The 22,393-nt window shown below is 39.4% G+C and overlaps 1 protein-coding gene across 1 annotated transcript in view; it reads left to right on the top strand.

Moving 5' to 3' along the window:
* Positions 1-22,393, top strand: part of MTHFD1L (methylenetetrahydrofolate dehydrogenase (NADP+ dependent) 1 like) — a 144,716-nt gene that overhangs the window by 63,507 nt on the left and 58,816 nt on the right. Inside the window, exons 20-23 of the mRNA XM_059469561.1 lie at positions 14,699-14,838; positions 16,514-16,555; positions 17,613-17,713; positions 18,118-18,295. Coding sequence (XP_059325544.1) covers positions 14,699-14,838; positions 16,514-16,555; positions 17,613-17,713; positions 18,118-18,295 — 461 coding nt within the window. The remainder of the gene's footprint in view (positions 1-14,698; positions 14,839-16,513; positions 16,556-17,612; positions 17,714-18,117; positions 18,296-22,393) is intronic.

Below are 22,393 nucleotides of genomic sequence, written 5' to 3'. Positions count from 1 at the left end.
TAGGGTGTTGAGAACTTTACAGTATTTTCTCTGACCCCATTCATAGTGCAGCTGCTCGAGCAGCTGTGCTGGGCACAACTGTGACAGTGGGCTGGGGGGAGGGAAGGTGATACTGTGTTAGCTGGAATTGCTGTGAGGCTCTTAAAGTCATGGTCTAATAATACAAGTCCCAGTGGTACCACAAACTGCAAAATAAGATGCCATTACTGCCAGAAGATCCGTGAATCTGTGCCCTTCACTTGTGAGTGGTGGGGCCATTCACATCCAGGCTGCCCTTTTTATTACTTTCCTCACAGCTGCTGATGTAAAAAGTGAACTCCATTGCTTTCACTTGCTGTAAAGTGGGAACAAAAGAATCATCTCCTTCTGCATGCTTTTAAAATCTTAGCAAATTTTCTTGCCAGTAAGCAGGAAAGTCTTCAGAAATGAAATGCAGTGCAATGTGGTTTTTTCACTGGCATGAAGTCAGGGTTCCTGGGTGCTGAGTTTACTTGCTGCCTTGTCGCAAATAATCCAGATGCAAATCATGCTTGCTTGTAGCTTGCTGCAACTGGACATCAGGTGACAATGATTTAAATTACTATCTATTTGTGCTTTAGTGCTTAAATCAGTCTTGAAATAATTTATTAATTATTATGTGAAATGAGAAACAGATATTTTCTTATATTTTTGTGTGTTTGGAGTCCTTAAAAAGTTCTGACTCTACCTTGTCACTGCAGATTTCTATAAATTTTTTCTTCTGCTCTTTATCATACATTGCAATATAAAGCTTTTCAGGAGAAAGATTGAGTAGAAGAGAGCTGTCCTGAATGTTTTTGTACATAAGGAAGCATCCTAGCATTAACTTCATTATCATATATCACTGTATTTCAGAGCTGAATTCATTTGAAATCCTATAAATTATGCAAAGCTGAACTCAAAACTGAAAGTTGGTATTGATCATGGACTATTGAATTATGTCTGACAAATATCACACTTGGCATAAAAAACTTATGTTTTTCCCAGGCAGGGAGGTGGTGCTGTTTTGAAGACAAAGCCTCCTAAATTATGGACTGTCTTGTAGTGAGATTTTACCTTCTTCATTAAAAAAAAAAAAAAAAAACTAAAAAACATGTTGGAAATTCACTTAGTCTTTCCTTGCTACAAAGCATATTTGTAAATGTTTGTTCCCAAATCTGCTGTTTATATCCAGAACTGCAAGGGGCAATTTACAGGAATAAAATAACATGTGGTTATAAATCATCAGCCTTTTAGCTGAGTTCTCTGCTTCATCTGACAAGCATATCAAGTGGTCTCTCCTGCATAAACTGACTTAGCTCCAGCTTGAAACCAGCTAGGATTTTTAACTCTTGCCATAGCCAATTGGGACTCATTTGATCTGTTTTTTTGTAATACTGTGTTGCAGCTTAGTCCTCTCTTTCTCAAGTGATAATTTTCAGTAATACTGACTAACTATTCAAGCACACATTTTCCATACATGACTGTGACTGACTCAATACTGCTAGGTTCCCCAACTCCTCCCTGATGTTTGCAAGTATGAAGTTCCCAAATCATAGGTCAGATTTTTGTCACTTTTCTCCAATGGCAGTAACTCCTCTTTACTGCAAATAGTTTTTATTCCATTTCTGCTCTTCATAAATCCACAGAACCTTTTCCCCTGTGATACCTTTTCAAGCTTTGCTATTGCCAATAAACTCCATCAGTGTTGCTCAGTCTTTCTGTGGACATGGTTTAACAAGTATTAAATGTTAGAAAAAACATCAAGTGTGTAGTCACTCAGACTTCCCCCCATTACCTGAAGATAGGTTTGATACTTTTCAGGCACAAGGCACCCAAAGGAAAGGAGCTTGAGACATTGATACAAGCATTGTGGTTTGTATTTTTTTTCTTCTTCTAGGGTTTTGAAAACTCTGATTCACACTTTATTAAAAGAAGTGCATTCAGTTCTTGTGTATTTTGGTTTTTTAATTCCATTTGTAATATATTACAGTATCCTCACATCATTAACTTCTCTGTTTTAATTGGTGGGGCTGAAGACCCTTATAATTTGTTTGCATTTCCTTTGCAGGTTCTGGCACTTGTTCCTTAGCGTAGCAGCTTGCTCTGTCTTTTCCTCTCTTTTAGAGCTTATGTAATTAATAATGACATTATCTTCTACTCAAGAAGTTAACCCTGCAGGATAGCAAAGCTGTTTATTTGATTGCCTTTCCTCCTAGTGACCAGGAGTTACCACTGTTCTCATGCCAGATGTCATGTGAGAGACCAGGCATTTTAATTTGTACATTTAGAGAATTTTGAATTAATGGGTGATTTCACTATGAAGAAAGAAATTTTAATGGCTACATGACAGAAAATAATTAAGAGATAGTGTGGCCTTCTCACAGTTATTTTCAATGGGGTTTTTGTTGTTTCTGAGTGGATGGATGCTGCTCTGTGCCTCACTGGAAAAGGAATTAAATGGTTTTCTCACAGACTAGGAGCTGTGCAGGGGCACATGTGCTTTGGCTGTGTGCTGAATGAAGTGCCACACCGCCACTGAGCTGGCTGGGTCACAAACAAGCAGAGAACTGGATGTGTGTAGCTTATTTGAGAATTCCATGTTTTCTTCCCTTCGTATGGTTTTTCAGAGCAGAGTGAGATAGTGTTGGGGATGGGATTGTACACCTGGGCAATGTGCTGCTGTGATGATGGGGAGGCGGGAAGGGCCATGTGAGTGTTTCTTCTGGCTGGCTCCTGAGGAGCTGATGCCATGAGGAATCCTGTCCTGTCTCCTCTTTCTGGCCCAGTGAAAGACAAGGAGACAAGGCTGCCGAGTCCATCACCTGCCACCAGCAGCACAGTCTCTGCTGGAGACCTCCTGGTCTGTGGCACTGCAGTGCCTGACAGGAGCCATACATCTTATTCCCACCTCCATCCTTCACTGGCTTTCTGGCCTTAAGCAAGTAATTTCAGCCTCTGTGGCTGCACATGTAATCCCATTCTTCTCCATGTGTTCTTCCAGTTTATGAACTTTCTTGGGGGCAAAAACTGTCTCTCCATAGTAAAAGGGGAGGTGACAAGCACTGCTGTAACAGGAACTTTAAGGTAACAGGCTTTTGTAGAGCCAGGGCAGCTGCCAGTACTTAAACATGCATCAGGAATTTTCTTACAAGCTGACATGGTATTTTAATGTCCTTTATGCTGACCTCTTCTGCAACATGTTAGAGATTAACACAACTCTTTCCTCTGGCAGTGATATTCATAAACTAAATGGAGTGTACAACTGTTAAGGGCTATCCATTATTCTCAGTCTCAGGATAGTTACGCAGAGGTAAAAATAGATGGGAAGGATCTGTCATTCATTCAGAAAGTAGAGGCACTGCCCAGTTCCTGATAAATAAAATACCATTCTAGTGAGTAGAAAGTGATGACATAGCAACTTCTGTTGATTTTCCCTTCCCTCCCCAAGTTAACAATCTTACCTAGTTTTAAAACTCCCAACACATAAGAAGCAGTTCCTTTTGTTCTCTTGTTGCCGGCTGGTTGTGTTGTTTTTATTTATAAGAAGAAAAGAACCAGGGTTTAAAAAAATTGCAAGCAGTAAAACATCATGTATGCTAGGAAGTTCTCTTAATTCATCACTTGGCAAAGGAAATAAAAGCAGGCTCCCCAGCTAACAGCGTTACTTTTGCTTAGGGTTATTTGGCAGAAAATCCATCATCCTCTCTCCATTTGTGAGTATTTCATATTGACTTACACCCTTTAGCAAGGGTCAGCAGGGCAGAGTATGCATAAAGAGTTCAAGTCCCATTTCAAAGGCTGAATTTTAATTTTAGTGGATGGTTTATTTTTAATATCAGTTGAAAATGCTAGCTCTTTATTAGATTTTTGTTTGGTTGGTTTACTGACCTTTTGATCCTGAAACCTAGTGTTCTTTTTATGCACAACTTGTGTAAGAATTAGTTTTCTTCAGATATTTACTTCATGTTGGAGAAACCAGTGTTTACTTTTTATTTTCTGACTCATTCTGAATCTGCAGGCAGAAGTGTTTTGTTTTCTGAGAGCTTTTGTAATTAAAGTTGTTAATAATGTACACGTATTGAAGGGGCAATGTTTGTTTATTTATTTTGCATATTTACTTTTGGAACGGGTGACTTAGTTCATCAAGGCTCCAGAGAAGTCAATACAAACATGGAATGTGAAAAGGACATAAATATATGTATTTCCATTTCTGATTACAGTAATTAAAGTAGGCAAAGTTTTCATAGCATCTAGCACAAATTTGCATTTTGCAGAGTTGATTTTCTGTTTTCCTCTAGTATTCAATAAGCTCAGGCCCACTGAGACCTCTGTTAACAGGGGTTTCAAAAACCATTATTTAAAGCTACGTTTTCTTATTCAGGATCAGAACTCTGATATGTTTTCTTTTCATCCTGTGCTGCCCTCTCTGTGAGCCCAATTAAAATAATGTGGTTTGGGGAAAAGGTTAAGATTATGTCTTTAGATGTTCCTGGAAGAAAAGTGCAGATGCTAAAGGCTCCAAATATTTCTATTTACAGATGTTTTGTTTTTTCCTTAGAAATGAAGTACCCTATGGTAATACAATGTAAAAGAAAAACACTGTGATTTCTCTGAAAATATACTAACTTTAAATTGCTGTTTTGTTGGGATTTTTTAGTTTTCAGGCAAGAAGCTGTATGTTTTATTGTATGCTGGGTATTTTAACAGAAAATAATTACAAAAAAATAGTTATTTCTCTTTGAGAACAGAAAGTATGTTTGTTTACATATCTGATTTTATCATCTAATTGGATTAGCTTTAAAGAAAAGTTCAAGAATTCATGTCTAGGGATGTAAATTTGTTTCTAAACCATTTTTAAACATGTTAATGAGATTGCAAATAATGCTAGGTTATGTATGGCCAGTATGATTTGTTGATGGGAAGAGTGGTGTTTTGGCAAAGAGCCAAGGTGCTTTTGAAGGTCGGCTGCTGACAATATTTGAAAGTGTTCAAATGCTGCTGTCTGGTTCTATAAAATAATACATTAAAAGAAAAGATTAATATCCAGAATGGTATCTCAGGGTCAGTTTAATGCTCTGACCTTGTAATTTAATTTTTGCAGTTTTATAAAGCTGCTGTTTAATTAATTTGATTTGATTGAGGAAACAGGTTAGATTGCTACAATAAGAGAAAATGTAGGTTACAGCCTTTTTTAAATTTTGGGTGGCCTACCTGTCTTTTACATGGTGGGCCTATTTTTTGGCCCCTTTATTGCTGGCTTTCTATGCTGACAGCTTTATTGAAGCTGACAGTCTCAAGCTCTTCAGCTTTGCTACCTGCAGGAATAAGGGACATGCTTCTAAAATATTTTCAGCTTGGCACTGGCTGCGAGCCCTGAGTGGGAATGAAGCTTCAGGGACAAGCAGATATTTTGCATGCATGAGGACACGGTATCTTTGTGCTGCCTCCATCTACAGCATCTCAAACAGAGCTCCCAAGGGACTGAGTAACAGCTTCATAAATCAAGGGTTGCAGGTTTAGCCTGCCCAGAAGCCCATTAGGAATTCAGTGTACGTTTTGGGGGTCTTCACTGCACCAGGAGCAAGAAAGCACAAAAATGTGGGGGAGGGCTAAAGGATGATAGAGTAGCTAAGATGACAAGATGATGGGCAATTATGAAGAGGAATTGAAAAAAAAAATTAATAATTTATAATCTGTAGTAAGGAGGCACAACTAATAATGTAGAAATATTTCAGAAATGGTAATGGGTAGTTTGCAATGGCAATTCTGTTGCCCTGATTACATGGATTGTGGTTAAGTGGATAAATTCACCATAGGCATTAAAGAATTGATTTAGCTGTGAGCGGTTGCAAGGATTTGTCATGTAAACCAGCAGAATTATGGTTTGGTTTGATTTTGATTTTGACTGCATTTTTTTAATTGGGAATTCAATGTAGGAAGATGGGATTTGTTAGTGTGTGACCTTAGTACTGTCTCTCTCCTCAGCTTGTAATTCTTTCTGTAAGATAAATTACACATGGCATCATATAATTTAGCAGACACAATTATTTTCAACAGCAGTTTGAACCAGTTGAGGTTTTTTTCCTTATCCAAAAATTATAGGGAAAACAGCAAATATAAATTAATAAGTTTGACACAGATCATCAATCTTACTCTTTGAGTAGAGGTTCAAATACCAGTTTTGTATATATTATTTTTAAAATGCAGGTGATTGCAACCAAACTAACGCCTACCTGCAAAAAGTATTGGAGAGCTTTCATGATTTCTGAAGTTGCTTCTGCTACATTTCTCCCTGTATGTGGCTATTGCATGAAGTCTGTGCAGCACCATGAGGTTTACCTGCTTGCTTCTTTTACCCTCTTCTGCTCTCCTGTGGCTTATGCTGCACGTTCTCACCACTAGGCATTATTTCCTGTCTCCTAAAATACTACTAACAGTACCTGGTGTTCTCTGTTTCTATGAAACATCTTTCAGTTTATTGATATCTTAAAGTTTGTATGTGCTTAACACACACATATTGTACTCTTTGTAGAATAATTTCCACTCTCCAGCAAAGGTCTTGGGGTGGTCTTGTAGAGTAATTTACAGCCTCTGTGTCAGATGTTTCACTAGGCCATTTTTACATCAAGACAAACTGCTCATGCAGGGGAATAATACTCTTCTTCCTGGGGATGCATAACAGGAAATGCCCTTTCCCATGAATTTCTAAAAGATGTAGTTGTGCTGTCAAGAGTGTTGTTGGTGTCCTCTCCTAGGCCAATCATGTGAGGAAGGCATTCTGTCTCCTAGTAAAGATTTAAGTGGGATGAAATAACACCAGAACCTGTTTGTCCTTCTGGGAGAAGGATGCACTACATGGGTACACAGAAAAGACAGGCAAAATGATTATCATAGTGTGTGATAAGTGCTCCCCAGATTGTGTAAGGGCGGAGTGCAGAATGCTTCTCCAAGTGTGCCCAATCGGGGGGTCCTGCCCGGGGCGAGTGGCTGTGTGCACTGCGGTGTGGGCTCTCAGGGCAGTGATGGATGACTCTGTGCCTGCCGTGCCCCGGGTGACTGCGCCAGTGACAGCAGCATTGATCATCGCGATTCAGCGGCCCTTTGTTGTGTGGCACTCGCTGCTGCCGCCGCTCCTGCGCTGTCTGCGCACAGATGCTTTTGTTCTGTGATGAGGGCGGCTGGCAGAGGGATTTCCTGGCACCCACAGCCCATCATGCGGTGGGAGATGCTGCCTAAATGGATTTTGTCTCAGAGTTTTGAGAGGTTCTGGTGGCTGCTTGTTTGGCTGCAAAAATTCTGTGTTCCTCATCACGACCTGTATCATCACTCATTGCCCGGTTGTGTTTCTGCTGCCCTTCAGAAAGTATGTCTTCTTCCAGGGCATGTGCTGAAATGGTGGTTTGCCTCAGGAAGAGGCAAACCCGTATTCTTTGCATCCCGTATTTTCTTTAAAAAAAAAACCAACCCACTACAATATTGGTGCTAAAGCATGCTTTGCTTCATGACCATTTGATGAAATGTTTAGAACTTTTCAAGCAAAGAAATTTTCAGGCTCTCTGCCTGCCCCTTGAAGTTAGTGTTTTCCAGATGCTTGTAACATGAATTCTCAAAGCATGTTGCAAGTCCATTTTCAGTAGCTTTTTTAAGGAGAGTGTAGAAGGACCCAAAACCTGAGAGCTCAACAGAAAGCAATTTCACTCTGATGAAAGGTGCTTCAGCCAGCTGGATCTTTTAAAAGTGGAAGTAAATGAAAGTCTGGTAGTGAGATATGTATTGAGTAACATGGTTTAAGTGTGATGAAATTTATTTTAAGCCCTTAGGGAAACACTGTGTGTACCATAAGTTAATGTACTCCTTGCAGAATTGTAAAAGAATGGCCTTAAATGAAGAGTCATCAGTGCTGCTGTTAATTATTCCTTCCACACAACTCTAAATAGAGAGGTGGTGAGGTTTTAATTTTGTAATTACCAGAAGACTAATAATTCTTTTGCCAAAGACCATGGTGATCTTTAAAGTATGTAATGTAATTGCCTTATTCCTGTGCCATTAATTGTGCTCCAAACGTGGTCATCTGTCTTATGAGCAAATGTTACTCTGTTACCTCAAAGAAAACGTGCTATGAATGGTGAAAGGATGGAACCTGAAATTCCCAGTTCTTTTGTTTGAATTTTTCTGGTTAATGTTGTAACAGAAGGAGGTTACAGAAGAGGAGGGGGACTGTGTATATTTGGTTAGTGTGTTCAACTATGCATTGCAGTTCATGACACTTAGCCTAAGAGTTACATATCTTTTCATGGCTATAGGACACAGAAATTAAGAGAAAGTGACTGTAAAACCTAGCAGGTTTAGCAGAGCGATTCAAAGAAATGTGTAGCTCATGAAGCCACATTCAGCTCACTTAGTTTCTATTAGACTGAATCATTTGTGACTTGTAAGACATCTTCTGTTTTTAATCTCTAGTAATAAATTTAAATAATGAGCTCATTACTATAGTGAGCTGCAAGAAAATGTCAAATTTACATTCAAAGTATCGGAATATGGTTTGACAAGGTGGCTAGGGAAGAATTAAGTTTTCCACTGCTGAAATGTATCTTCCTTCCTTCCCTTGATTCTGCTGCTTGTTTGAACATGTTCAGATATTTGTCTGGTCTTACTTCAACTAATTCAAATATAGCCCAGTGGAAAAACTGGCAACTTTGTGTGTGTGTGTGTGTGTTTTTGTATGTTTTTGCTTTCTGTTTAGCAAATTTGCAACAGTTCACCTTCCAATTAAATGGATGCCAAAAAGTTTGAGCAGCAGGGACAGAGCAGGAGAAAAAGGCAGAAGACTTAAGAATGAGCAAGAATTACCCTTTCAGCAAGTCAAGGTGCTCATTTGGTTCAGCCACGGTGTAAAACCATGCCCTAAATTGGTGGTTTGGAGGCAGGAATGACTGCAGTTGCACTTCTGCATATTTTCAAGACAGGGAGGCAAGCAGAGCTGTGGAGATGTGCAGAGCATGCTTTCTGTCACACAGTGCTACTCCTGCCAGCTCCTGGAGTTTTCAGTTTGATTCCCACCCTGAATTTAAAGTCCAACATCTGCAGCATACATACATAAACAGGCCTTTAACACCCACAAAAAGGAATTGTATCCTTAATTGTCAGAGGATTGAGATGTAAAAGTTTTCTTCACCTGTCTGGCTTGGAGTAAATAAATGAATTTTCTGTACTTCTTTTTTGTATATAGTCTGGGAATGATCTGTATGAATCATTGTGAATATTCTTTTGTTTAATGTATAGGATGCTCTTGGAAAGTTAACAGCAAATGATATTAAAAGTGAGTAACTGTGAGAGGTTATGAGGTAACCTTTAGTTTCTTATTTAAAGCTGCTCTGCATTTCAATGGTAAAATTACTTTCTTATGGAAAAATAAATGTTTCTGAGGAAAAGATTGAAACAACTTGTTATGGAGTCCCAAGGGAACCAGCACTTAAATTAAGTGTATTCCTGGGAGCCAAGTTTCCTGTGCAGCCCTTGCTGCCAGCAGGCAGTGACTGTTAGCCGAGGCCTGAGGCTCAGCCAAAGGAGATAATAAGTGTCCTTTGAAGGAAGGCAGAATGAATTGCCATATCTGCTGGTTCAGTCAAAAGCATGGATTGGGTGTCAACAATCAGAAACCTCCAGTGCCCTGATGTCAGCAGGGCAAATACTGCCCTGGCATCTTTCTTTAGCAAAAGATGGAAAGTACAGATTACATCCAATTAGCTTATGGTCTGTTAAACTTAGGGGTAAATATTTTTCCTATTACCTTTTCTTCTAGACTTCACAACAACAACATAAAATTTTAACAAGCAGTGCAAAATATTTTCTTCATGGCATGGAAAATGTTCAGGCTTGGCATATTCATGTGTAGTTTTGTGCTGGACTTTGTGTTCAGCAGTGGTAGCAGTGAGTTCCTGTGTTCCATGGCATCTGAGAATGTGCGGAAAGAAAAATGAACAGGAAAACTCCCTCTGTTGGGGGGGGTGGGGAGGGGGAGAAGAAAGTATTTGTTACATTCCAAAATCAGTCATAATAATGGAAGTTCACATCAAATAATTTCTAGAGTCAGAATGGGCAAACATCTGGTTATTCATCCCTAGCTCTACTAACAAAAATACAATATCCTGTTAGAGAAATCACTGATCATCCTGGTTTATTTTGGCGATAGCACACCTTGATATTTTTCACTTAAAAAAGAACATATCAGTTACTTTATAGCTAGCATATCTCCTGCTCCAGGTTCACAGTTCATGTGCTTCTGTGACTTTGAGCTCTTCCTTTCCTGAGTTTACCAGCAGACAGCTGCACAAGAACAGATATGTTTACATGCGGGGAGTAAATGGCAACTTGCAGCTCAGAGTTTCCATTTCCTTTTACATTGTTCAGGAATCCAGGCTCACAACTCGTCCTCAACTTTGCCTCATGTGTGTGCATCTGACTTGGCCCTTTATGGTACAAATGCTTTATTTTGACGTTGATTTGTTGATACAAAGGGCTGACTAGGGAAAAGATACTTTCACTAGAAATTACCCTCAATAAGCATCAAGTTCAATTGTGGGTGAAATAGCTTTTTGAAAAATATTCCAAACATCACTTTCTGTAAGGCTTTTAAGCACTATATCAATGTAAGCATAATGTGGAACCACTTTATGCAGCTTTATGAAGATAGATGTATTTTTAGATGGAGAAAAATTAGCTTTTGTATTAAGAATGATGGTGAAGTCTGATTAGCTGCTTAACACATGACACTGTCTATTTAAGCTAATGTCACATGTAGGTGATTCCCAGATGTCCTTGATAAGGCAGTAATTACATAAAGGAGGTTGTGATAATTATAAACAAGAAACAAAACCGTGAGAGGGATTTGTTCATTTGCCTGAACCCTGAAATAGAATTAAAGACTCCAGTGAAGAGAGTTTGTTCTGACTTTGCACCACCCAACAGACTTCTCTCTATTGCCCAATTTCACCCCTATGGGCTTCTCCTTCCCCATTTTCCACTTAACTAATTTTGATCTTTTGGGTTATTGCTCTGAAAGAAAACTATGGTTTACTGATGATTTTGGTAGCAAGAGTGGGTGAAGTGAATGTCACATAAATGATCTCTAGAAAGACCTGTAGCAATTGTGTGTTGTGTTTTGCCTGCTGGCTTTTTGACCTAAGATCCACAGTTACCTAGATATGTAAGAATGAGCTGCTTTTGGTCACACTCGTGGATATTTTATGAGAATAAATTATTTTACCTTATTTGACCATTTTGATGCAGTTTATTCTGATATATATGTAAATTAATTGCTAGGTTTGACCTATAGCCCACTCTTAACAGTAATGCAATGGTAGTGCTGATACTTTGATTCGCTTTGATTTCCAGGCCACAAACACAGTTCCTGTGTTCCTAACAGCACTGCTGATACATGATATTTTAATTTTTAATTCTCATTCCAATGTTCTTTATGATGTTTAGGCTCTAAAACTCAAGCACAAAATCAAGCAACAGGTTTGCACTTTTAAGTTTTGCACTTTATATGACGACACAGTGAGAGTCTAGAGAACTGTATTGACTGAAAGTTGCACCCAGAAGATAATCTTTACCACTTGTCCAGCTCATCATTGAGTCTGGTCAGTGCAAGGAGGGGATTCAGAAGGCAAAACAAGGCCTGGGACTGTAATAACACTGATCTAGTATATGTTTGCCGCGGAGTTGTGTTCTCAGCCTGGAAGTGCAAATTCCTGTGTGTTTTCTGTGAGCTTGCTGAAGGCAAATCATTTACCTTTTTACTTTCATTAAAACTGCATTGGAACTGTATTTGTGGCCTGGAAATCAAAGCAAGCAATTAACACCATGCTGGTACCTATTGCAAACCCCCTACCTGGTTTCAGGTCAGCAGCCTGGGTAGCTGTGATTCATGGAGCTGGGAAATGGTCGCTTGGCAGGGCATGGGATAAACAGCCATCTGGGAAGGGGGAACTGAAACTGGGCAAAAATGTATAGGCAGTAGCAGTGCTAGTGTCATAAACTTTTCTTCAGCTGAAGTACAGCAGGCCACAGCTACTAAAGTAGATGTTTGTTGCCCAAAATTTATTTTTCACCTGTAATTCTCTTCTATGACAAACTATGAATGAGAAATTATTGTCAAAATAAATGGACATGCGTAGTACTTTAATTTTCTGTTGTTACATGTAAAGTGATTAGCTCACCACGTACTACTTTCAATTTCTGTTGTTACATTTAAAGTGATTAACTGGTTTATCTCATGATCATTAAGTGTAGAGTAGTTTGAAACTTCCCATTCGTAGTCTGTGTTTTTCATTGACGCTTTCATTTGAAAGCAGGAAACAATCTGAAAGTAATTCTATTAAGTGTTTCATCACAGATTTTAAAATATAATAGCTTGGCATGTTATTCTATCTTCTTAATATTCCTTGGAGGAAATAAAATGGAGTTGCAACTTTCATCCAGGCAGCTTTTCTACTACATCCTGTTTCCTTCCGCACTCTGGAGAAAGCACTGGCGTCTGTCTCCCTTTCCTCCACTTCCAATGAAAAAATCCCGGTCTCCATGTTGTAGCACTCACTCTGGTGAACTCTGACACAGTATTTGGGTTCTTTATGCAAAAGTGAATTTTATCCTCTGTATCAAAGGGAAGATTGCAAAGAATATGGAAAGTGCACGGCCCTGGCTGCCTGGACTGCCCAAAGGGTGGCTTGCTGTGCGAGCAGTTGCTGTGGAAGGCTGACATCTCGGCTTTTCTCCCACTGAAAGGCAGACTTGCAGTCCCCCCTTTCTCAGAGGGAAGCTGACCCTTGAAAAGGCTTGGCATGCAATGGATTAACTCCCTGGAAACTTTGTTTGGAAATGTTAGGAGACTGCTATGTATATGTGCTGGCAATCTCTGTAAGAGACAAATTATTTTCCCACCCTCTCAAGCACTTGGTAGTTTATCTGTTGTTTATATTAAAGATTGATCGTGGTTATATATTCCTAATTCAGGGTTCCCATTAATCACCCTATGCCACATAAGAGACTGGAGAAGAAGAATGAGGGTTACTGGAAAGCAGAAATGTGATCCCTGGCTCTGCTTTTAATGGGACTTATCCTGGCATTAGCTTTGCTCCTATGAATTACTGCATTTGTGTAAACATCTTTTTTTTTTTTTTCCCATGTTTGGTGTGTCTGTTTTTCTCAGGGCTATTTAGAAAAAGATGATATAGTTATTACAGTGATTGAGGAGAACGTTAATCATGACACTTGCCATGTTACTATTTCAAGAGGTCCCTGCTCCCCCCAGCAGGCCCTCCCCCTTGTTTGCTACTACTTGCTTCCTCTCGCAGCCCCAGCAGCCATTTCCTCCCTAGAGCAGATCCAGGCAATTGTTTCAGCCTGTGCAAACTGAAGAAGAGGTGGAACAGGACCAGTGGGGTTAGGACAAATGCTGGGACTTCCTAAAGTGCATCGGCTGCCAACAGTGCGATGCTTTCTGCCACAGCAACAGAGCAGATCTGTATGTCCTCCTCTTTGACCCTGCTGAAGGTTGCCAATTTTGAAATGTTCAGTCACCATTTGTGGTCCCTTCCCCTCCTCAGTATGAGAGACAAAACTGCTGTCAAGAGGGAAAGAGAAGGGAATTTACAAGTTTTTGCAAGTTGATTTGGGCTATGAGAACATATTACCAGCCCTGCATGGAGTCAGGTCCAGAAGCCTCTGGAGCAAGCTGTTTTCCTGCCCTGACTTGTCTGCCTGAAAGTCCCTTCACATCTTTAAGAAGTGTGCACTGAGCCCAGCTCTTAATTGTGTTCTGGTGGGAAATTGTTGCATCAGTAAATTTTCAGCCAACAGGAGATCTAATCCCTAATTTTTTTTTATTTGCTTTGTGCTTGTCTTTGTCTAATATAAAGAAATTACTTGGATTTTAAAAGGAGCAATTAAAATAATTTCTATTTGACAAATCAGAACAAATTCACGCTCAAGAGACTAGTGTCCTTTAATACAGATTATCTTCTCTTTATTTGTAGGTCCACTAAACATACTTTGACAGGTGTGTCCTAATTCTGCACAGATTTTTCTCTTGAGTCATGTTACATTCATGTCTGACTTCTTTGGTGCAAAATCCCATTATCAAATTAGTTATTTAACATCATATTCAACACTGAGATGTGGCTGTAACTGCTGGTTTGTGTTTATAACTAAACATCCTCTCAATAAAAGCAAGAGATCACCAGAAGTTCTGCAAACCTAGGAGAATTCAGGTCCATTAATGGTGATGAAGGCACACCTTTAGTGAAATCAAAGGAGGAGGAATAATATAGGAAAGTCTTATATCTGACAATTTGCAATATTTTTACACATAATTGCACCAAAACAGTGATTTTAGAGGACTATGTATTTTTTTAAGTACTTTGATTCAAACTAATTTAGATTGCTTGGTTTTCCCCCCCATGGAACTACCTTTGATGGCATATTGTACCTATAAGAATAAGAAAATTTATTTCTGAGTTGAGAATTGGTTTTTAACCAGACTCAGTAATGTAAATAGACCTCTTTTTAAAAGTTCATTGAAAACTGGGTACTGGTGTGTATTTAAGCGCAGTGTATGCTGAAGTAGAAATATCCCCCAGTGTTTAACCAAAAGCATGTTTAATGTGTGGTCTTGTTTTGTTTTTTTAATGTTTAACAGTAACTGAAGCTGGCTTTGGTGCTGACATTGGGATGGAGAAATTCTTCAACATCAAATGCAGAGCATCTGGCTTGGTTCCCAGTGTGGTTGTACTTGTTGCTACAGTGAGGGCTTTGAAGATGCATGGAGGTGGGCCAAATGTAAGTTTTTGCACCTTTCTTGGAAAAATCAAATTGTTGCTAATATTTGAAATAAGTAAAATACCTTGATTTAAGAAATATTTGGGGTAGTCTATGGGGCAGTATTTAGATAACCCTTCTGATATTCTTCATTGTATAGATGTTATCACTAAAGTTAATGCTGTCTCTAAAACTAAGTCACAAATGAAAGATGAGGGACAAAAGAGCTCTGAAGAAGTACTATATCTTGCAGAGGAAGGCAAAGTTATTGCATTAAAAAAAAGCAGTAAGAGATAGATACTCTTTTCCCTGCCTTTTGAAACAGCATTTGTAAGTGCACTGAAGTTGTCACAGGCTGGGAAATTTGACAGCCGAGGAGGAATGAGACAAGTTCGAGTTGCAGTATGTGAGTGGAAGTAGAGAACATTGTTAGTCAAGGTTTTGACATTTCTTTCACTTCAGTAATGGGTACTCCTTATGTCCTTTTATGTTGCTCAGATTAATTCCCTTGGGGATGCTGAGGTAACTGATGAAATTTTGCAAGTGTTTTCTGGGTGTACCAAGAGTCGCCAGTGTATAATTTTTTGCTGTCTAAGCCGCAAAGAGATTTTAAAGATTACTGTTTGTAGAAATGCTCCCCGAATGTGCAGTCAGATCAGACTGTGCTAGCCAAGCAGAGAGACACTTAACTCCTAGGAGCACTTTCATCTGCCCAGCAGCACGCTGAAGAGTGATGCTGCCAGGGAAACAGTCACACTGGGGGAAAATACCAGAGCTGTTTCCACAGCCACAAAATTTTAGAAGGCATGGTTTCCCTTACAGCTAATCTTCTCTAAGAGTTAAAGCTGAGCTACCCTTTTCAGTCTTTCAGATGATGTAATGATATAATTTTCTATCATTTTAGTATCATTTCTGATGCATGTTTTCTTTATTTTGAATTACATTTCTCCATCTCTATCAAAGCAAGTATATTTTCACATGTGTTATCACTCAATCTAGCAAAAATAGGACTTAAATATGTCTTAATAACTGTCTCTATTTCTGTCTCACTTGTGTCCTTAGAAGTTTAAAGGTTTCATTTGTTTACAAATGTGATGCATTCATCACTGAGGCATGTAGAGTACCAGATACTTTTACTGGAAGGTTAACTATAAAAAGGACTAATGCTAGAGACAAAAGTAAGTCTGGTGCCTGGGACTGATGTTATGTGCTCCTTGGAGACTCAGCACAGTGTCCCAGTACCCCTGTGATGCACTTTGCATGTCTACCTTTGTGCTTTCCAACCAATTACTTGCATGCAGTTCCTTGCCATGGGCAGTAATTAAAGAACATCAAAGATGATGTTCTTCTGTGTTGCTGTTATTTCTTCAGCTGCTGGAAATTGCTGCCTAATGTCTTTGTACTGCTGGTGTGCTGTAACAACATGCAGAATGAGATCCAGCTGCCTCCCCTTGTAGTCTTTTGCAGCTAATTGCTGAGGCACTACCTGTGTCCTGCTACCCAAACACAATAGGAGGTGTTGCTAATGTTTGTGTGGGAATAAAACACAAGCTGCAGTCAGGCTGTGATGCTGTGAGCACTGGTATGGGTTAACTGGCAGTACAGAAAGGCAGCAAAATTGCACTTCAGACCCTTTAGGGTTATGACAAGTATCAATCTGTGATGACTTTGCTTGTTTATTATTACCTGATCCCAGGTAACTGCTGGTGCCCCCTTGAAGAAAGAATACACAGAAGAGGTAAGAGGAACTGTTATAAAACTTTAAAGAGGGTTTTGTTTAAAGGTACAAAATAATATGGTGTACAGAGAATCAGAACTTCTCCTTGCTCTGGCTGGACAGTGTGCAGCCTCAGGTTTGACAATAGCCTGCTCTAAAGCTGACATTCAGTGCACATCTCTAACGGGCATTGCCAACAACTAAAACCACCTCATCCTCCCTCAGCCCCTTTGTGTTACCCCTCCCAGGTGTATGGTGTGTGTGACTGTGTGATGGATTGTAATAACAAACTGAAATAACTGAAAAATAATCTTTTCTCAATAGTTTTTCCAGGGCCATTAAGTTTGCAGACTGATCAATGTGCAGGCATTTATAGAAGCACAAGAGCAGCATGGTGTAGGGGTCAAAGACACTCCCCGAAATTAATGATAGTATAACCTGACAATTATAAAACAAGGTTTATATATTTATGCTTCACATTTGGGGTGGGATGTCACTCTTCAAACAAAGAGTGAATTCTGCTGGTTTGTTTTCTTCGTCACTTCACTCCAGACAAGTTGTGATCTTCTGCTTGTGTGAAGCTAAGGATATGTGTTTTGTTACAACTGAGACAAAGCCTACAAAGTGTGAGGTAAAAGAGTAAATAAGGAAATCCAGCAATGTGCTTGGGGTAGTCTATGGATGTGCATACATGAATTCTGCACCTGACACATCTGTATGTCAAACCCAACCCTGCTACTGCAGCCTGTTTGTAAACTTTGCAAACAGCAAAATCCCTTTCACAATAATGACAAGCAACCACTCATCAGCTGCACCATCTTCCTGTGTCTCAGAAGAGAGCAATGGGTTCATGCACAAATTTTGGACACTGCTTAGTTACTTAAATATATCTGATGCTTATCAATTGGAATGAGAATTAATAAGTGCCAGAATACTTTTGTCTGGAGGAATTTCACTTGCCTGCAACATAAACAATGCTGATCATTGTTTATGTTCACTTAAATTTATGGAAATTTCTTTGGCTGGAGAAGACTTTATGTATCTTACCATTTCCATTAATTTTCATTTAATTGCACAGAACCTCCAGCTGGTAGCTGATGGCTGCTGTAATCTACAGAAACAGATTCAAATTACTCAGCTCTTTGGAGTTCCTGTTGTGGTTGCTCTGAACGTCTTCAAGTAAGTCTGTTCTTTCATTACTCTTGTTCAAATTCCTCACTTTTCATGGTTTTTAAATTATTCAATTTGGCATGAACAAAGAAGCTATTAAAGAATTTCCTTTTTTCATCATGAATATAACGATATTTAAGTTTTTAGCTTGTTCCTAATGTTCTAAAACCATCCAAAAAAGTATATACTATTACAGAGCTGATAATCTTCCATATTAATTAGCTATAACAATTACAAAATTTTCTTGAAACATGTAAATACATATGCTGTACATAAATGCATTATGTATATGGCACAATTTCTATATATACATCTACTTTACCACTGCTGATGGTAAAATAAGGGTAAGTTTGTAAGGTTGTAACAGAGAACTAATTAAACAAAATAATGAGAGAGGACTGTTTGGTTGGCAGAACTGACTCTCCAGCTGAGGTTGATCTGGTGTGTAAGATTGCAAAGGAGTCTGGAGCATTTGATGCTGTACCCTGCCATCACTGGTCAGCTGGTGGTAAAGGAGCAGTAAAATTAGCTCAAGCTGTGGAAAAGGCAGCCAATCAAAAAACCAGTTTCAAATATCTCTACAGCTTGGAGGTAAGATTTCTTTTCTTTCTTTTTTTTTTTTTTTTTAATGAATGCATTCTGCATCAGAGTTGAATTTAAACAAGAAGAACATTGAGAACATTGAAATAAAGTTATCCAAAATACTTGGAAAGGAACTTGCCTTGGTTTAAAGCTGGAGAGAACAAGCAATCTGTGGCTTGTCTAATCAGGGAGCAGGATACTCACTGGTAATGATTGTTACTTAGTGCATTGAATGACACTGATCTGATACTTTCAAGTTAAACATAAATGTATGTATGCAGATGGAACACTCACTGATTAATTTGGGAGACTTCTCCGAAGATGTCACAGTGACAGTATTTGTCCTGTTGGTCAGATAACAGGTCATGTAGTTGCTGTCCCACAGTCACAGGTATTGCACCAGGTTGTGGCTTTCTGAAGCACTCACTGTCTGTCTGAGAAGGATGTGACAGGTAGCACATCCCACACATCTGCCCAGCCCAACCAGGTCAGTACAGAGAGGAGGCACTGCCCTTACCTGCCCTTACCTGCACAGCCAGCTCTCAGGTGCACACAAAGAGCCCAGGTGACCCAGTCCTGTTCCTTCTCTCCAATGATCAGATTGGAGTCTGCCAGTGCAATATGGTGCACACAATACACGGGTCAGTGCAGCTGCTGCTGGCCCCAGGCCCTCAGTCTATGTAGGAGCAGCCCCCAGGTCTTCTGTCCTGCTCCAGCTGATGGCACCAGAGTCCACAAGCCCCTGAGGACTGCAGTTGCTGGGCACAGCCCTTTCCTTGCACTCTCTGTCCTCATAGTGCAGAGCAGAGAGCACACCCACACAAAAGGCAGTCAGAAACCAGATTTAATATTAATAGAGAGGTCATCAAGCACATAGCTCAGTTAGTCAGATTACTGGCCAGACACCTTTATACAGAACTGACCCCTTCTTCCTCTATTCTCTCATGTTCTTTCCACACTTACACCTTTTCAATCCACCTTGATTGCTCCCTTTTCCCATCTTTGCTCCTTCTACTAACAATCTTTAGACATTCCCACTATCCTCTTTGCAAATCCCATAATAAGGTTCACACAGTCCCAAAATCTGCTTTTTCATACATCCCATAGAGTCCTGTGCTGCTGTAGGCAATCACTTCCTTTCATTTGCAAAGTTTTTTCATCAAAGAATTTCCCTGTTGACCCGTCTTGGTGCATTTCACACCAAGGACAATGGTCTCATCCTCCCCTTGGATTGTCATTGGAAACAGGCTCAGGGTGCTCTAATTTTCACTGATTAGGTTTTTCCAGTGATTACATTACAAAGGGTTCCTCCACCTATCATTGTTCCTCTGATCCTTGCTGGGGCTTCAGGGCTAATTTGCTTAGCCCTTAGATAACCTAACAAAGGACAGTGTGGTCCAAGTTTCAATGCTCTGTCTGTTTAGAGTTAGGGACTCTTTTTCCATGCCTCAGAGACGGTTATTGCAGTTGTCTGCAAGGTAACATCCCAGCATTGTGAGCTGGATGTGAGCTGTCCGGGGGAGCTTGGACCCCTGGCAGCACTGGAGGTGCTGGGGTACCACTGTGCTGGCAGAACATTTGGATGCACATATTGCCAAGGAGGTTATACAAATGATTTCCCCGGGCCTTCCTGGCTATCCAAATGTGGGTGGGTTTAAATCTGAGCAGCCAAACAGACTTCTCTGGCTCCAAGGAAGCCCTTGTCAAGTTTCAGATCCTGTGCCCATGCTACTTAAGTTTCTTTAGAAAATGTTCAAATACTATTTTTTTACAACAGAACCTTAGCTTCATTCTTTTAAATGGCTGGAAGTTCCTGTTTTGATTCTTCTCTCCAGAAAAAAGTTCAGCCTGAGGTAGATATGCCCTATGGTCATCTTAAGTTCTCTTTTCTCCTTGATATGCACCCTGTATCTGTTGCACCTATTTTGTTTTTTCTTTCCACCTCCCCTGCTGTTTCACAAAGTGTCAGTAATCCAGCCAACCCATATCAGTATTAACCCATGCCCTGACAGAATAGATGGAAATGTGTTGGATGGAATATTTTATGCATAATAATAAAAGATTGAATATTTTTGCTGCAGCATGTATTCAAGGCATTTTGCCCATGCAGCAGTTTTACAGCTGAAAAATGGACAATGTATAAACCTTTCTAAGTTTGTCTCTACTGAGATGATCTGAAAACTGAGGCTGTCATCTTCTGGGGCTTATGTGATAAAATGGGGAAAAAAATTCTTTGAGAAATATGCATTACAGTTTCCTCACTGGACACTTGTGTTAGAGGGATTGTGCATTAACCTTTGACAAGGCTCATACCAGAGCTCTGGTGTTACTATCCACTGTGTAGCTTACAATCTGGTGGTACAAGTGAGTAAAAAAGATTGGTAGGGGTGGACTCTGCCTATTAAGAAAATCAGATTGATTTCCACTTTAATGTCTTTCCCAGACACGTCGTTTTGTGCTGTGTTGCAGAAGCAGCATGAGCACAAAGGGAATGAATCACATCTTTACATCAACTTAGTATCCTGTAACTTCACACAAGTACTCTAAGCCTCAAAAATACATTGAAGGGATTTTATAAAAACATATAAAGATTTTTAAATACTGTAAAAAAGTACATTCAGGCCAACAAAAACAGTGAAGTGTAAAGTTCAGGCTTCTGTTTCATCCTTAGTGTGCAAAGGATGGGGACTGAAGCAGCTGAAGTAGGAGAGTGAAACAGAAATGCTGCCACTTTTACAGGATGTAGGTCAATTGGTTACTAGGCTCACAGAGAAGTGAAGGAAAGCCACCTCTTCCAAATAAGCCTGCCCTGATTTTTTTTTTTTTTTTTTTTGGGTTGTTGTAGCAGTTTTGAGGTGTGGTTTCTGCTGTTCAAAGGGGTAAAATTAAGAAATTTAAGGAAGATAGGAAGCAGTTAAATAGGATTCAGACAGATTATTTCCCCCCTCATTGTGCCTAAAGGGGGTGTAAGTGAAAGGACATAGTTCCATCCCTTATCTGATTGTCAGACTTGTCCAGTTACTTGAATAATATTAAGTCCTGATTGCCTCAAGTTCCACAGGATTTACTGATTTACTGTGGTTGTGGGTTTTTTTCTGTTTTCTTTCCCTTTTGGAAGGTCAAAGAGGGGAAATACCCTGCTTAAAACCATTACCACTTCATTCATATACCTGTCTGTCTTCATGAGATTGCTCTACTGTTCCCTTTACTCCACATCTCCATTTAATCCTGTCATGTCTATGCACCTTGTTTTTCTATTGGAAAACTTAATCAGAATTTGCTTCCAGAACTAGCTATAATTAGAAAAATTTCCAACAGCACAGACCACTGTAGCTATAACAGGTTCATTCAATATTCTGATCTTTTGTTAGAAAGCAACACTCAGGGTATTTAAAAAAAAGCTTCAAACCCTTATATGTAAAACTGGTTAATATCCTTTCTTTCTAGTTTGAACAAACTTTGCAGTAAACTTTCTTATTAGTGTGCAGTCAGACATGTACTTAGAGGATAGCCCATGTCAAGTGGGCTCTCTTTGTTTCATTTTTTTTCCAAATGCATTCATCTCTGTAGTGCTTTATGTAATTTCCAAATATGTCTTTGAAAACAAAAGCTTCTTTGAAGGATGTTTACAAATACATGTTTACAATATGTATAGTGTGAGAAGAAAGAAGACTAGAAGTATAGACTAGAAGAAAGTATTTTCTAGATCTGTCAAATGCTGGGAGTTAAAAGTTGAGAATCAGATGTTTTTTTCTGAAGTATCTTTATACCTTTATACCATCTTGTCCAGTGAAACCTGAGCATGTGCCAAATGAGCAGTTTTAGACATTGGACACAACACAGTTGTGTGAGTTCAGGATTCAGGCTCTGCTCCTGTTCAGTATCATAGCAAGCCAGTCTAATTAGAAGACTGTGCTCATTTTATTCCTTGAAGCATCTAATTTGGTCTCTTTAAACTTCTTTGGGTGTCATTCCATGACATACCCTTCTATACTCCCACTTTTAGATGGCTTTTTGGGTTCTCTTTATTTGTTTCTCTAAGCAGGCAATATTTTTTTCCTGGAGGCTGCTACTTGTAGTTTGACATTTTTTTAGTCTTGATTATAG

This window comes from Ammospiza nelsoni, chromosome 3 (genome assembly GCF_027579445.1).
Source record: "Ammospiza nelsoni isolate bAmmNel1 chromosome 3, bAmmNel1.pri, whole genome shotgun sequence".
Classification (NCBI taxonomy): domain Eukaryota; kingdom Metazoa; phylum Chordata; class Aves; order Passeriformes; family Passerellidae; genus Ammospiza; species Ammospiza nelsoni.
The sequence above is the reverse complement of the archived record's forward strand: the minus strand, read 5'-3'. Positions and strand labels throughout refer to the sequence as shown.